The 13475-nt window shown below is 35.4% G+C and overlaps 1 protein-coding gene across 1 annotated transcript; it reads left to right on the forward strand.

The window, feature by feature from the left end:
• Positions 1-6486: 6486 nt before the first annotated feature.
• On the forward strand, positions 6487-11558 carry LOC140438898 (uncharacterized). The gene is made up of 4 exons (XM_072528534.1): positions 6487-6787; positions 6957-7199; positions 7311-7721; positions 11410-11558. The coding sequence occupies exons 1-4, from the start codon at positions 6487-6489 to the stop codon at positions 11556-11558; spliced, it is 1104 nt and encodes a 367-aa protein (XP_072384635.1).
• The last annotated feature ends 1917 nt before the right edge of the window (positions 11559-13475 follow it).

Below are 13475 nucleotides of genomic sequence, written 5' to 3' on the forward strand. Positions count from 1 at the left end.
TTCATTCCTCACCTTGACATTTAAATCATCTATTAACAATTTTAATATCATATTTTGGAATTTAATTATATATAAGTTCAATCTTACTATAGAATTCCCGTTTACCATTCTGGTCTTTATTATCTGAAGGAGCATAAACTTAATTTTCTAGTTTTACCTTTTAGTCTCATCCTACAAATTCGTTCAGATATTATTTCGGGCTCCACTATCGCACTTTGTAACCGGACACTAATTATAAAATCCGTTTCAAACATTCGGTCTTTTCCACCAGTACTGAAAAACTGTAGTTGTCTATCATTGTTATACTAGTTCTCTTCTCTTTGGTTTCTTGCATTACTAGAATATCCACTTTGTATTGTTTTATCACTGACACGAGGTTATGTATAGTTGACTATTTAATGGAAGAAAATCTCAGTTGAAGGAAATATCACCATAAAAACAGTGAGGATTATTACACACATATAAGTGTAATAAAAGAAAGAAAAGGACCTGGAAGGACCTATGATAAAAACTGTGGAAAGAGCCGATGGCTGATAAAGCAGAAAGTAGGATGGTACTTAGTCTTCTAGATTAAATATGAAATTGGAGATTGGAACTGGTGTTGAATGGGAATAATGATAAAAAAATTAATAAGATTGTTTTATAGTAAGAATGACTAGATAATGGAGAATGTTTGAAATTAAACTCAATATTTGGAAAAGTAAAATATTAAATAGGTATATTAAATTTAAAAAAATTCAATTAAAATTATTAGGAGAAAAGTTATCTATGTAGCAGAAGAAAATATCGATTGAACGAAATACACTCGGATTAACATAGTTAGGGCTATCCTTTTTACGTTTGAGAAATTATCAAGATACTAAGTACAATGATACACTTGAAGTAACCATAGGTGTTATCTCTGAACACAGGTCACTCAGTTATTATTTAAGTTAAATGGGCAAAGTAGACAGAGTAACATGCATTTTGTCCAAACACGTAGAGTAAATATCCTAAGGTGTTTTCTGCAACTTTGGGAAAATTATTGACAAATTTAGGAATATTTTAAGGCAAGGCTATAAATATAGGGAAGTCTTTTATGAAGCTAAATGTTTTAGAAAAAAAAAACGTTCCTTCGAAACGAATACAAGTATTTTTAGAATTTTTGATATTTTGGACGATAACATAATTATATGTACGGTATATACAAAATATTCTACGGTATTACGGTATATACAAGTCGCAGTGTCAATGAGGTCAAATGTGCCGTTTGAAATCTACAATCTTTTTTTTTGACCAGCCGCATTGGACATATTTTATATTGGCAGTCACTTATGCACAAAATCTACAGTCTACAGAAAGCTTGCTTTATATATCTAGTGCAGTTGTATATAAAATATAAAAACTATCAAGACATCCTAATATGCAGTGAAAGTAGTACGCGGTATTCCTTATTTATATTCTAACACAAGTATCAGTGCGTTTTGTAATCGATTTTTCTTAATTCTTGATTGGCGGAATCAATTGAATAAATTTAATACAAAAATCATTAATAATATTTGGAAAAGCCCTTCAGAAAAACCAAAAAGAATTTCGTAAAGCTATTATTTCGCCAACAATTCCTATTCAATGAAATACTTTGACAAATGGCACGTTCATTTAAAGAAACGGAAACCAAAACGATAGTATTATTCCTGAAGTGAAAACACTCGGGAAGCAGGAGAATTCCCATGATTAACGATTGAATGCACTTCGGAAAAGGTCTTGGCGAGAACACGGAAATTCTTTCTTGTTAGAAACGTAAAAAAGCATCGTGGTGGCTTTGTGTAGTGAAGCGATGGGCATTTGTCAACCGAGTCAATACACACTATAGGGGTAATGTATTGTGATTCCCATTAGGGTCTGTAGTTGTGCAAACAGCTCATCAGGTTTTTCCAGATGGCCTAACGATCCAAGTGTTGGAGACGTGAATAGATTCCTGTTTTATTTATTTTGTTGTATACACAAATTGCGAACGTGTTTTTGTTTTTGAGATTAAAGTAAAAGTATTTACTCGTTTTATTACCAGAAGGTACAATCCAAAATAATGTTGAAGTGCAACCAGATTTACATAATAGTAATATAATTAGTTCAACAAATAACAACTAACTTCGTATGATATTGCGTTATGTCACTTAATTCGATTAAACTGCAAGACTTGAAGTTCCACGGATTTTATTACCAGCTTCAAAAAAATATAAAATCAGTATTTCTTGTATTTAGGTTCAATAAGTAATGTTAAATTTGAAATTAGATTTTATTATTTATTTAAATCAACGTTTTGGTAGTTAATTCTTACCTTTGTCAAGATTCTAGAATGTACAAGATTGAGAATAAGATGATATTGTAAAACACATAAAAACCTATTAACACGTAAATCGAGATACTAACATTAATGAACTGACAGAGAGAAATATCTTTGGTGCTATTGTCAAAAGAGGCAAAGTGGAGATATGTTACAATTTTAACAGTTTTTTATGGTATTACATTTATTATTATTTAAATCACATTAAAATATATACAATCGCGATTATAAAATGCAGGTCACCTTGAAACCCAGGGATATTTCATTTTTAACGAGCTTTATCGTAAATAATAATAACAAAAATACAAACTAATGCATGTTTCTTAGAATTGTTGTCAGCTTAGCGGTTTCCTTTGTATCAAAGAATTCCAATAGTGCCGATTTCGCGGAAAAGTGCACACTTCCCATAATGAACGATACCTGTAACAGCCGCTTATTTTAAATGTCTCATTTGTGCTTCGACTTTCTGTTTAAACGCAACGAACAAACGTTTATTATTGGCACCATTAGTGTTTATTAGTGCCATTATTAGTGTTTATTATTGTTTAATTTTTGCCAAAAATGCCTTTGACTGTTGTTGGAACAGCAGGAATTGTTGCGCTAGTGGAAGATGGTCACACTTCAATGGCAAGTTACAAGAACTGTTGGCGTAAGCCTTTCTACGGTTCAACAATTGCTTCAACGCTTTCAGGAGACGGTTTGCTAAACAGACGATCCGACTCTGGACGAAGAAAAACGACCACGGCACGAGATGACTGTTTCCTTGTGTTTCAGGCTTTACGAAACCGGACCTCAACTGCGGTTATGCATCGAAATCGTCTACAGGAAGTACGAAATCACAATGTTAGCATTGCAACAGTCAGAAGAACACCTCGTTCTTCTGGACTATCTTTTCGGGTAATAGCTACAGGACCGCCACTTCGCCGGACGCATCGAATTGCACGACTAGCTTTTGCTCGACAATACGCGCATTGTTAAATTAACGATTGGAGCAAAGTGTTATTCTCAGATGAATCCTGTTTCCGCGTAACTGGATCCGATGGATCTGTAAGTGTTTGGAGGAGAACCGGTGAACCATTTTCATAAGCTTGCATTGCTCCAAAAATACCATTTGGTGAAGGCTCGCCCATGGCTTGGGGAGGTGTATCTTCCGACTTCCTCACAGAATTGCTCTTCATCGAAAATGGGTCCTTAACTTCACGAAGGTACATTATGAAGATTCTGGAAGAATATGTTATGCCCATCATGGCAGGGCTTAGAGAAGACGCCGTTTTTATGCAGAAAAACGCGCGACCGCACGTTTCACGGATCAGTATGCAATCCTTGAACGAGGTTGAAATTACGACGTTACCCTGACCAGCCGGATCTGAATTTCATCGAACATCTCTGGTACGATTTGACAAAAAAAGTATTCAAACTCTACACCTTCTCCTAACAGCTCACAGGAGCTTGTACATAACATGTAATCCGGAGAAAAATTGAGAATATGTCCCGTCGTCTTCAAGGGGTTATTAGAGCAACGGGAGGCAATACACGATATTAGTTATTGAAATTTCACTGATATTTTACCACATTCTGTATTTTCAATTTTTTTCTTATGTCTGTTTTATTAACAATTTGGTTTGTTTTTTGCCTTTTCAATAAAAACACTAAAAAACCGTTTTTTTTTTCTTTCAAAACAAATATTGATGACAAATAAAAAATACATTAGCCTAAAAAAATTATTACTGCACCAGAGGCAAAAATATTCAAGAAACTTGAAATTTTTAAAGTGACCTGGATTTTATGATCGCGAGTGTATTATTTATGTTCTTTTTATCTTTTTTGTCATTAATTGCGTTAGTGTTTTTTTTTTGTTTCTATTGATTCGTATATCTCCCTCTTATTTTCGTTTTGTTCGGTTTTTGAAATTCTCATGTTTTCGAACTCAAATTTAAGCTTTCATTCTCATGCTTTGTAAGCGCAGTAGTGTTGTTATCATATTTGTGGGAACGAATTCTGGATTGAAGCAGTCGACTAGTTTGCCCATTATAGACACCTTCGCAGTTAGTACATGGTATCTCGTAAACAACATGTGATTTTTTAAGTTTTGGAGTTTTTGTTTTTAGTGTGGAGCAATATTATTTATTTAAAAGATTGTTGCCTTTATGAGCCCCTTTTATGTTATATTTGGCTAAAAGATTACCTAGTTGTTCAGATAAACCGTTTGTAAGAGTTGTATCCATAGTCTTGTAGCTGCTGATTTGATTGTTATTGGTATTATTGTATAAGGTATTTTTTCTTGATTTGAAAACCGTTTCGGTTAGATGTTTGAGATAAGCATTATTGAGATGGCATTTTTTTCTTTTTTTTTATTGCAGTTGGTCTGTATTTTGGATTTTAGTTTTATAGATCTATCAGCAAGAACAGATCATCAGCAATCTTACAGATATCTTACGGAAAAATGGATGACGAGATTTTAAGTTGAGATATCGTGAAGACCACCAGTTGAGATAACCAGAAAATTTATTTTATTATTTTGTTTAATTTTTATACTTCAGTTTTGGATGGTAATTGTTAAAATTATCAAAAATTTCGTTCATTTTATTTGTTTGGATACTACAATTACAGTCACTGATATAGCGGTAGAAAAATGGTGCATTGCCATCTATGTGACCCATGACAGATTCTTCTAAATCTTCCAGAAGCAGCTGAGCAATGACAATAGAAATACTTGCACCCATTGCACATTTATTCATTTTTTGTCTTCTCTCCTGCGGATCCCAGTCTAATGTTATATTCGGCCACCTGTGCCCTGGCATTCTTTTTACATGCCTGTACCACTGCAGAACTCTTCCAACTTTTTTGTAACTGAGCATTCTAGTTCCATTCTGTTCCATATTTCCTCTGTTCTTATTTTATCCGCTCTGGTAATTTATAGACATCTCATAAATTCTAGTTTAACTGTTCTTAGTTTGTTTCGTATTGATGTTGTCATTGGCCATACTTTCGCTCCATATAGGATAATATTGATTACTATGCTCTGAAAGATCCTTTTTTGTTGTCGTTGCTTAGAGTGTTGTTTCATATCACTGCATGGAGTGCTTTCGTGGCTTGTTTTTCCAGTGCTATTTTCATACAAGTACAATCTCGGTTTAACATTGACTCTAAATACTTAAAAGTCTTACAACTCTTAATAGTCTCTTCTTTTAAAGAAGATGTATCCTCTTCTAAAGAAGAGATGTTATAATGGATGTTGTTATTGAGCAAACTAGTCGACTGCTTCAATCGAGAATTCGTTGCCATAAAACAAAAATACGAGGGATATATACGAATCAATAGACACAAAAAGAAACACTAACGCAATCAATGACAAATAAGATACAAAGAACCCAAATAATATATATTTTAATCTGATTTAATAAATAATAAATGTAGCGCTATAAGAAAATTGTTAAAGTTGTAACATATCTCTACTTTGCATCTTTCGACAACAGAACCAAAGATACTCCCATCAAAACATAATTATATATTAATGACTCTAAGCAATAAGACATTAGATGCCAATTGTTACTCTCCGTCAGAGTTATTAATGTTAATGTCCCGCTTTACGTGTTGGTAAGCTTCCTTACTTTTGAAATTACAAGGTTTATTTGCCGACGTTGTTTTATCACGGCGATCCAGATATTTTTTTAAAGCAATGCCTTAATTACCCTTCCATCAGAAACTCACAATGAAATTTTTAAAAACTGCAAACCTTATGCTGGAGGTACACTGCTGGATACACTGGGGTGTAGGGTTGTGTTATAGAGGTAGCACCTTTTATCGGGACGACCACATCAAGCGTCATAGACGGGAGATGGTTCTTGATAACTGGTCCTCATAAGACACCCAACTCTCACTTATGGCTCCACGTGCCACACCCCGGGAAACTGCATTGGTCTGCAGGCTAAACTAAATGAGGGTAGCCAGATATGGTGAAAGGTAGCGTCTAACCCAGACGCAAACTAAACTTCGGCAGCTGGAAGTTTAAAACTGACCATGAGCATAGGTCATGGGGACTGGTATGGTTATGGATCAGACATCAGAGAGCGCAGTGGGAACCACATACACGGTCTCTGCACAGCGGTGAAGTAGGCAAGAGGAAACCACTTCACTACGTTCCTAAGACAATTTTCTACAATATGGAGTGTTACAAAATTAGAATAGGTCAGTCAGGCGAACCGATTGACAATCGGCGTCTTTCCACGTCCGGGGTGGGAGATGTGAAATGGGCTACCGGGCTCAATGCGACAGAGAACCAGGTCGCAGGTGCACAAAGGACTACTGGAACACTAAATAAAATCTCTTTTCGGAAAACCAACAGATTTGGAACTTGGAATATACGAGGTTTGATCCAACATCCTGGAAAGTTACATATAATAGAGAGAGAAATGGCTGATTATCGAATTTCTATGCTTGGCATCAGTGAAACTCATTGGAAGGGTAAGGGGCATTTCCGAAGCGCCTCTGGCAATACCATTTATTTCTCAGGCCACCAAACAGAGAGCATCAATGGGGTTGCAATTATAATACCACCCACATTCCAGAACTACGTAAATGGATATGATGCAGTTAATGACAGAATTATACATCTGAGACTAAAAACTTCTAGCAACACTAGAAGACTTTTATATGGCTCTCGAAGGTGTACTTGATAAAATACCAAACAAAGACATAGTGGTGATACTAGGCGACTTTAATGCCAAACTTGGAAGAACGAATCTAGATGACCACATGAAGATGATTGTAGGGCCTTATGGTCTAGGAGATAGGAATGAGCGAGGAGACCGACTATTAGAATTCTGCAACCAAAGGAAATTTTCTGTAATGAACACGCATTTCAAGCATCATCCGCGTAGACTCTATACCTGGAAATCACCTGGAGATAGAACAAGAAATCAAATAGACTTTATTCTGATCAGTTCGAGATGGAAGTCTTCAATTACCAACGCCAAAACATTTCCAGGAGCAGAATGCGGAAGCGATCACCAGCTCTTGATGGCTGATTACAGAATGCGTTTCAAGAACATACGCAAAGCTTCTCCCCGTTCTTTTAGGCTAACGGACCCCGAACTAACTACCTTTAAAGAGAGAATTGAACCTGCACTAACCAGAATAGAGAACAATCAGGCAGAACAAAGTGTGGATGAAGCCTGGACAGATATTAAAGAAACCATCGTAACAACAGTGAACCAATGTCGCCAACCATCTATAAATAATAGCATTAAACCGTGGATCAGCAGAAACACGTGGAAAGTGATTGAACAAAGAAAGCAACTTAAAGTTGGCCCCTGTGATCAACAGACATATAAAGCTCTCTCCAGAGATATTCAACGAAGATGCCGAAAAGACAAACAAGAATACATCTCTGAAATCTGTCAAGAAATAGAAAATTACGGATATCGAAATGAAACCAAAGACCTCTTCCGGAAAGTGAAAATTCTTGCGAGAGAATTTAAACCCAAGAACTATGCAATAGAGGACAAACATGGTATTATCATAAGTGATATCGACAGAGTGTTGGAAACATGGAAAAACTATTGTTCAGAGCTCTACAGGGAAGAACACGTAAATCTAGGCCACACTTCAGCCCTCGAAAACATCGCATACGACCCTGAACCTGAAATTCTGCTGTCCGAGATTAAAGAAGCTGTAACTCACCTCAAGAAGAATAAATCCCCTGGCTGCGATGATATCACCGGAGAGCTCCTTCAGAACATGGGAGACAAAGGATGTTACATAATGTGGAAACTTTGTAATAAAATTTGGAGATGCGGAAAGTGGCCCAGAGAATGGCGCACATCAGTGTGCATACCACTCCATAAAAAAGGAACAACTACAAAGTGTAGTAATTATCGTACCATCTCACTGATTTCCCATCCAAGCAAAATATTACTAAGAATCATTAAACGCCGTTTGCAACAATACTTAGACAAACAAATTCCCCAAGAACAAGCAGGCTTTGTCAAAGGGAAGGGTACGAGAGAGCAAATCCTTAATATGCGGCAGCTCATAGAAAAGGCCCGCGAATTTAAAATTCCAATAATAATCTGTTTTCTAGACTACCAAAAGGCATTTGATTGTGTGAAGTGGGAAGTTCTCTGGACAGTTCTTCATGAGATGGGAGTTCCAGATCATTTGGCAATATTAATTAAAAACTTATACGAAGATAACTCAGTTAAAATAAGAATTGAAAACCAGCAATCTGATACCTTCAAAACCAGCAGAGGTGTACGACAAGGGTGCATACTATCTCCAGACCTGTTCAATGTATATGGAGAATACATAATGAGGAACGCACTCAATGGATGGAGAGGCGGCATCTCCATTGCAGGAAAAAAGATCTCAAACTTAAGATTCGCAGACGATACAACACTGATAGCAACATCTGAAGAGGAGATGTCGAGACTGATAAAGAGAGTACAAACCGAAAGCAACAAGTGTGGGCTCAAGATTAATAATCAGAAAACAAAAATCATGATTGTGGACCACGCGAATATCCTCCAAACAACAGGCGCCCTAAATCAATTCGAGAAAGTAGACGAGTTCACGTATCTAGGATCTTCCTTAAGCAATGCAGCCTCTTCCCATACGGAAATTCGCAGAAGAATAGGGATGGCCAAGAACGCGATGAGTCGACTGTCAAAAATATGAAAGGACCGCTCTTTATAAAAAAAACTCAAAATGAGACTGGTACGGACACTCGTTTTTTCAATCTTCAGTTACGGTGCCGAAACATGGACAATAAAATCAGAGGATAGGAAAAGGATTGACGCCTTCGAAATGTGGTGCTGGAGACGAATGCTACGCGTCTCGTGGACGGAGCACAGATCCAATCAGTCGATTCTCGAAGAGCTAAACATTCAGACCAGACTCTCCTCTCAGTGTCTTGCAAATGTTTTAAAGTTTTTTGGCCACATTGCGAGAAGAGACAATGACAACTTAGAAAGACTAATTGTGTGCGGAAACGTAGAAGGACGTAGAGGCCGAGGACGCTTACCTATCCGATGGTCAGATCAAGTACAGAAAGCCACTGGAGAGACGTTTTCCGAGTCCATGAGAGCAGCCCAAAATCGCAAGAGATGGAGAGAATTGACAGCCCGCATTGTAGGAAATCACGATCCTCAGCAATGAGGAAACGACAAGAGAGAGAGAAACCTTATGCTCATGTTCATTTTCCTCTGATAAGAAGTAGGGTCTGTAGCGTTCTGGACATACGTTGACCTTTATATAACAATTGAAGTCATCAGAAAGTGAAGAGAAGATATTAGGTTCAATCTAGAACTCGCGAACTCGCTGGTTTCTTCCTTTCGCATTGGGTATGTATATTAAAATAGAAAAAAATTAAAACCAGAGATGAAACTCTATTTTAAAAAGAAGTTAAATAAAACATAAAAGACCACCATTTTAAGGATAGAAAACTGATGGCTCAAACAAAACAACAAAGTAGTTAACAACTAAAGGAAAAACAAAAAAAATATCGATTCTACAAAAACCTACCGACCGAAAGCACTAAAATAATTTATATATACGTATATATACCACGTTATAAAGGGAAATAATATTATAAAACAAAACATAAAAATATGGATATATATGTCAATGTTATAAAAACAAATTAATAACGCGGTGCATACAATTAACTAATACAGTTATTAATACAAAACACACATTAAATACAATCGGTGTTAACAGTACAAATATAGAAAACAGCAAATAAAACAAAATAAATGCAAAATGTTCAATTGGCAATGTTCAATCGCGATCACGGCACAGCTGAGTTAAAGTTCTAAACAAATATGAAATCTATATACCATATAAACGTACTTGGTATATGCAGCAACAAGATAAATGGTGTATTCTACCTTACCTAATGAAATGATAGCACCAACTGTTGTTGATAATGGACCAGTCTTCACTCCAACTGTATTTTAATGACTGTCTAGGTTACAAGATCAAAGCGAAGTGTCTCAGGTACTCTTAACCCAAATGCACACACATCTATATGTGTGGTTTGAGAGATAAAACTCGACTATGATTTTGTAGATGGAATTCGTCCCTTATCTCACACACACGTCTGGTGTTATTTCGCATGTTTGATTAAATAAAGTGGTTATACTTTTAGGATAGCACTGATAATGGAATATTAATTCCGAAAATGGTCTGTGATGTAGCCCGATTGGGTTTTTAATATTATACCTTTTATAAAGGAATTTTTAAATAAATTTTTTGTGATACATGGTATATAGCCAGCTACAAGGATTTAGTTTTCTTGTGGAAATATTAAAGTATGTTAACCTTATTGTAATGTTTTTGTTTGCTACATTTGTAATACAAGATATAATGTACCTAAATTCATAGTTTTTACACCTATTGTATTTTCTTTACTCTGCTAATGATCTTCGTGGTTAATATGGTTATTTTCTAAATAAAAAAAAAAAACATATTTGTCTTACATTAAGGTTTTGACATACTAGGCTTCCTAGCACCTGCTGCATGCGACCCTAATATCTAAATATTTAAAATTGAGTGTCCAGACAAACTTGTGTTAACAAACAACCTTTTAAATACCGTTGCAGCTGTGGTCGGTGCTTTTTCGAAGCATAGATTTCTTATCGCAAAACACGCATGGAACGCATTGATGGGTGCAGTAGATCTCGCAGAGGTGTGAAAAAATAAAAACAAAAGAAACGCAATGAAACATGAAACGCAATGAAACATGAAACTCAATGAAACATTAAAACCATCGCTTCTTGCTTAGAAGATAAAAAGCTATGCTTTCCCTCCTCGGTCAGGCTCGGAGTGCTATATCTCGTTTTTAGATCTCGAATCTTGTTCTAAATAAGTACCTAGCCCAACTCAGAAAGCCTTGTTTCGGAAAACTCTTAAAATGCGGTTTTTAAAATTCAGTTAAGAAAAACCAAGCTAATTGTTAAAAACAAAATTGTTAAAATGGTCGGTAATTTTCTAAAAAATACGATATAATAGAAACAAAAAGTAATAAAACGTATGTGTCCCACTACTAAAGAAAAATTTTGTATAACTATTTATGGATTTCTAACAAGGTATTCTGATAATAACGCCTACTCCCACACTAATTATTCAAGACTTCTCTGAACCAAAACTTCATTCATCGATAGACACAGAACTTATTTCCGTAATTCCTTCTAGGCCTTGGAACTTACTGTTCAAAGTTGAATGCTTTGAAGGATAGCAACTGTGGCGTCGTCGGCGTCGCTGCTATATTCATATCAGCAGATTTGTTGGTGCATTGTCTAAATACAATTTTGTCGTTTGTTAATTAATGCCCGGAAACATCAAAGTAGTCTTATTAGTCGCTCCCTGAGAAATAAACTTACCACAAAGCAGTGAGGAGGGACGAACTACAACAAGGAAACACAGGCGTGGATTACTTAGATTGTTTAAGGAATAATATATTTTATTGAGTTTATTTGTTATTACTTAAATATATCATTTATTTAGTATAATTAAATAAATATATTGTACTAAAATTTTGGTCATATATCGGTATTCTTTAAATACCATTCAGTTATTCTCCTTGTCATAATGCCTTTATAATTACGCCATAAATGCTATCTATTTTTTATAAAAATTAAAATCTGTTAAAGCAGGTAGTGTGTATATATTTATATGTTATACATAGAAGGTAGAAGATAGAAGGAAGAAGAAGTAGTAGTGACATAAAATGTCGTTACTTTAATTTCAGATAAAATTTGTGTAATTAATGTACATAAAACATGTTTTAAAAAAATCTTTAATTTCAGAAACTCAGTTGTGTTACTAATCATCAAAAGTAACCTTATAAAACGACATTTTTGGTCATGGAAAAATTGATTTCAATGCGTAATGCTTGGATCATCAAATGGTAAATGAAATCTGTAATACCTTAATTGAGACTCCAGATGGCCGTATTTTTAATATCCCAGAAAAATTTAAGCAGGTACATAAACATACATGCATAGCTATATCCAGTACACTTATAAAAGTAAAAAACTCGTTGAAAAAAAGAGGTCGAAGACGAAATGTATGGATACCAATAGAGAATAAAATAAAAAATATTTATTTGTATGAAGGTTAAAATTTACAATTTGGTGACCAGTTGGTCTTTTCGTCTAGCAATGTAACCTGCAAAGCTATATTTCAGTTTGGTATTTTTTTGTTGTGATCGTCAACTTTTGTTTCTGATATTAGCCAGTTTTTCATCTTTCTAGTAGACAGTCGTATATCTAACACTGCCCCTTTTTATTACCCCTTCTGTTGTTACTTGTTTGTTTATGTTTGCCTTAGTTATGGTCCAGGTTTGACATCCACATATCATGATAGAAAGGATGCACTGGTTAAACATTCTGTTTCTGAAGCATTGCGGTATTTTACAGTTAGTATGTATCCAAGCGAGTTTTACAAATCCTGCTAATACCAGTCTTGCACTTCCAGTGATTTCCGCACTTATTTGTGAAGTTTCAAAATTCGGCCTGAGTAGATATATTCTTGTACTTGTTTTAACTCATTGCCACTTATGTTTATACATCCAAGATCGTCTGTAGTTGTCATTGTTCTTTTTTAAGATTTGTTTTTTTTTAAAGATATTCAGAGCATACAGGTTTTTGTATTTTAGGAATTCCATAAGTTTTCTCCGTCTTTTGTGTTTTTTGTCATCATCGACTTTGTCTCGACAATCCTTTATGAACCTTGGCCTGCGCTAAGATTTGTCGCCATTCTGTTTGGTTTCTGGTGACCTGTTGTCACCTCTAATTTTTAATATTACTATCAACTCCATTTAACTACCTAATTCGCTGTTGGTCTCTACTTCTTGTGTTATCTGGCATACGTATAATGTGCCCAGCCCATCTGTCGATGTGTTTTAATGAACGAATGTTACGAATTCTGGTTCATTAAAGAGTTGGTATAATTCAAAATTTTATCTTTTGCGCCTATTTTGTATTGGATCGCCGCAGTTCGGCATGAAATTAAATCCGTACGATTTAAGTGGACCGTATATTTTTATCTTTTAGAGACAATACTGCATTCCTACAAATCAAAACTTAAAAACTATGATCTGTCCCTTTTTGCTAGACATCATGGATCTGTCTCCCCGGTTGACACTTGCTCG

This window comes from Diabrotica undecimpunctata, chromosome 4, assembly GCF_040954645.1.
Source record: "Diabrotica undecimpunctata isolate CICGRU chromosome 4, icDiaUnde3, whole genome shotgun sequence".
Lineage (NCBI taxonomy): Eukaryota > Metazoa > Arthropoda > Insecta > Coleoptera > Chrysomelidae > Diabrotica > Diabrotica undecimpunctata.

Bases quoted from the DNA above. Each gene is read 5' to 3' on its own strand.
- LOC140438898 (XM_072528534.1), top strand. From the start codon at position 6,487: ATGGAGTGTTACAAAATTAGAATAGGTCAGTCAGGCGAACCGATTGAC. The intron at 7,200-7,310 runs GTAGACTCTATA...AAACATTTCCAG, and splicing joins GCATTTCAAGCATCATCCGC to GAGCAGAATGCGGAAGCGAT. The intron at 7,722-11,409 runs GTCAAGAAATAG...ATTTCTAACAAG, and splicing joins AGAATACATCTCTGAAATCT to GTATTCTGATAATAACGCCT.